At 47.1% G+C, this 1,254-nt stretch overlaps 1 protein-coding gene across 1 annotated transcript in view; it reads right to left on the bottom strand.

The window, feature by feature from the left end:
* Positions 1 to 1,254, bottom strand: part of Nr1h4 (nuclear receptor subfamily 1 group H member 4) — a 44,988-nt gene that overhangs the window by 36,873 nt on the left and 6,861 nt on the right. The window contains exon 2 of the mRNA XM_005358194.3: positions 521 to 889. Within this exon, the coding sequence (XP_005358251.1) occupies positions 521 to 889 (369 nt within the window). The remainder of the gene's footprint in view (positions 1 to 520; positions 890 to 1,254) is intronic.

Raw genomic sequence — 1,254 nt, 5'->3', positions numbered from 1 at the left:
TGGATGCTCACCTTACTAGATCTGGATGGAGGTAGGTGGTCCTTGGACTTCCCACAGGGCAGGGAACCCTGATTGCTCTCTGGGCTGACGAGGGAGGGGGACTTGATTGGGGGAGGGGGAGGGAAATGGGAGGTGGTGGCGGGGAAGAGACAGAAATCTTTAATAAATAAATTAAAAAAAAAAGAAAACGGCAAAGATACACTTATTAAGGACGATATGTCTGCAGCTCAGGCTGAATGGACCAAGACGCGGCTCCCAGAATAGCAGTGGCGAAGTGGAACCTTTTGCGGTACATGGAGGGGGTTCGCCAAACCTCAGAGGAGGCCACGCTTTTCTGACCGTTCAAACAGAGACATCTAACTACCACACTGTGTTGTTTCGCTGGGATGCTTTTGTGGTTTCTCTATACTTAGTTTGCTCATTTGGTTATTTTCTCGCATAGAAACCTGGTTCCACAAATTGCCGCAGCCAGCACGGGAGAATCACACTCACGTGACGCCGCCAAGGAGAAGGCACTTACCTTTGCAGCCCTCGCAAGTGAGCGCGTTGTAGTGGTACCCGGAGGCCCTGTCTCCACAGACAACACACAGCTCATCTCCTTTTATCTTTCCTGCCGATGACACGGCCAGCCGGGGCTTCTTCGTCACAGGCATCTCTGATACCTCAGTCTCTCCCTGGTACACGGTTTCGCCTGGCATTCGCCTGAGTTCATAGATGCCAGGAGAGTACCACTCTTCTGGTTGCTGGGGGTAGAAACCCAGGTTGGAATAGTAGGACGATGAGGAGATCTGTGGTTGAACTTGTGGGAACTGCACATTGCTGTACGGTGAATACGACTCCAAGTCCAGACTCTGCCCCAGAGGACCCGCCTCTTGTTCTGCTAGCACACCTGAAAACAAGGGCCAACGAAACTAGAATTAATGTCAGTGTTCTAGAAATCAGAGCAACACGTCAGCTCTAAATATATTTATTTATTTTTAAAGATTTGTTTACTTATTTATTATGTATACAACTTCCTGCCTCCATGTATACCCACACACCAGAGGAGGGTGCCAGATCTCATTACAGATGGTTTAGAGCCACCATGTGGTTGCTGGGAATTGAACTCAGGACCTCTGGAAGAGCAGACAGTGCTCTTAACCACTGAGCCATCTCTCCAGCCCCTCTAAATATATTTAAATACAAACTATGAACATATGGAAAACTTAAAACTATAAAAATGTATTTAAATAAAATTAACCTTTTACATTTATT

This window comes from Microtus ochrogaster, chromosome 24, assembly GCF_000317375.1.
Source record: "Microtus ochrogaster isolate Prairie Vole_2 chromosome 24, MicOch1.0, whole genome shotgun sequence".
In the NCBI taxonomy this organism is placed as follows: Eukaryota; Metazoa; Chordata; class Mammalia; order Rodentia; family Cricetidae; genus Microtus; species Microtus ochrogaster.
This window is presented reverse-complemented; position numbering and strand designations above follow the sequence as displayed.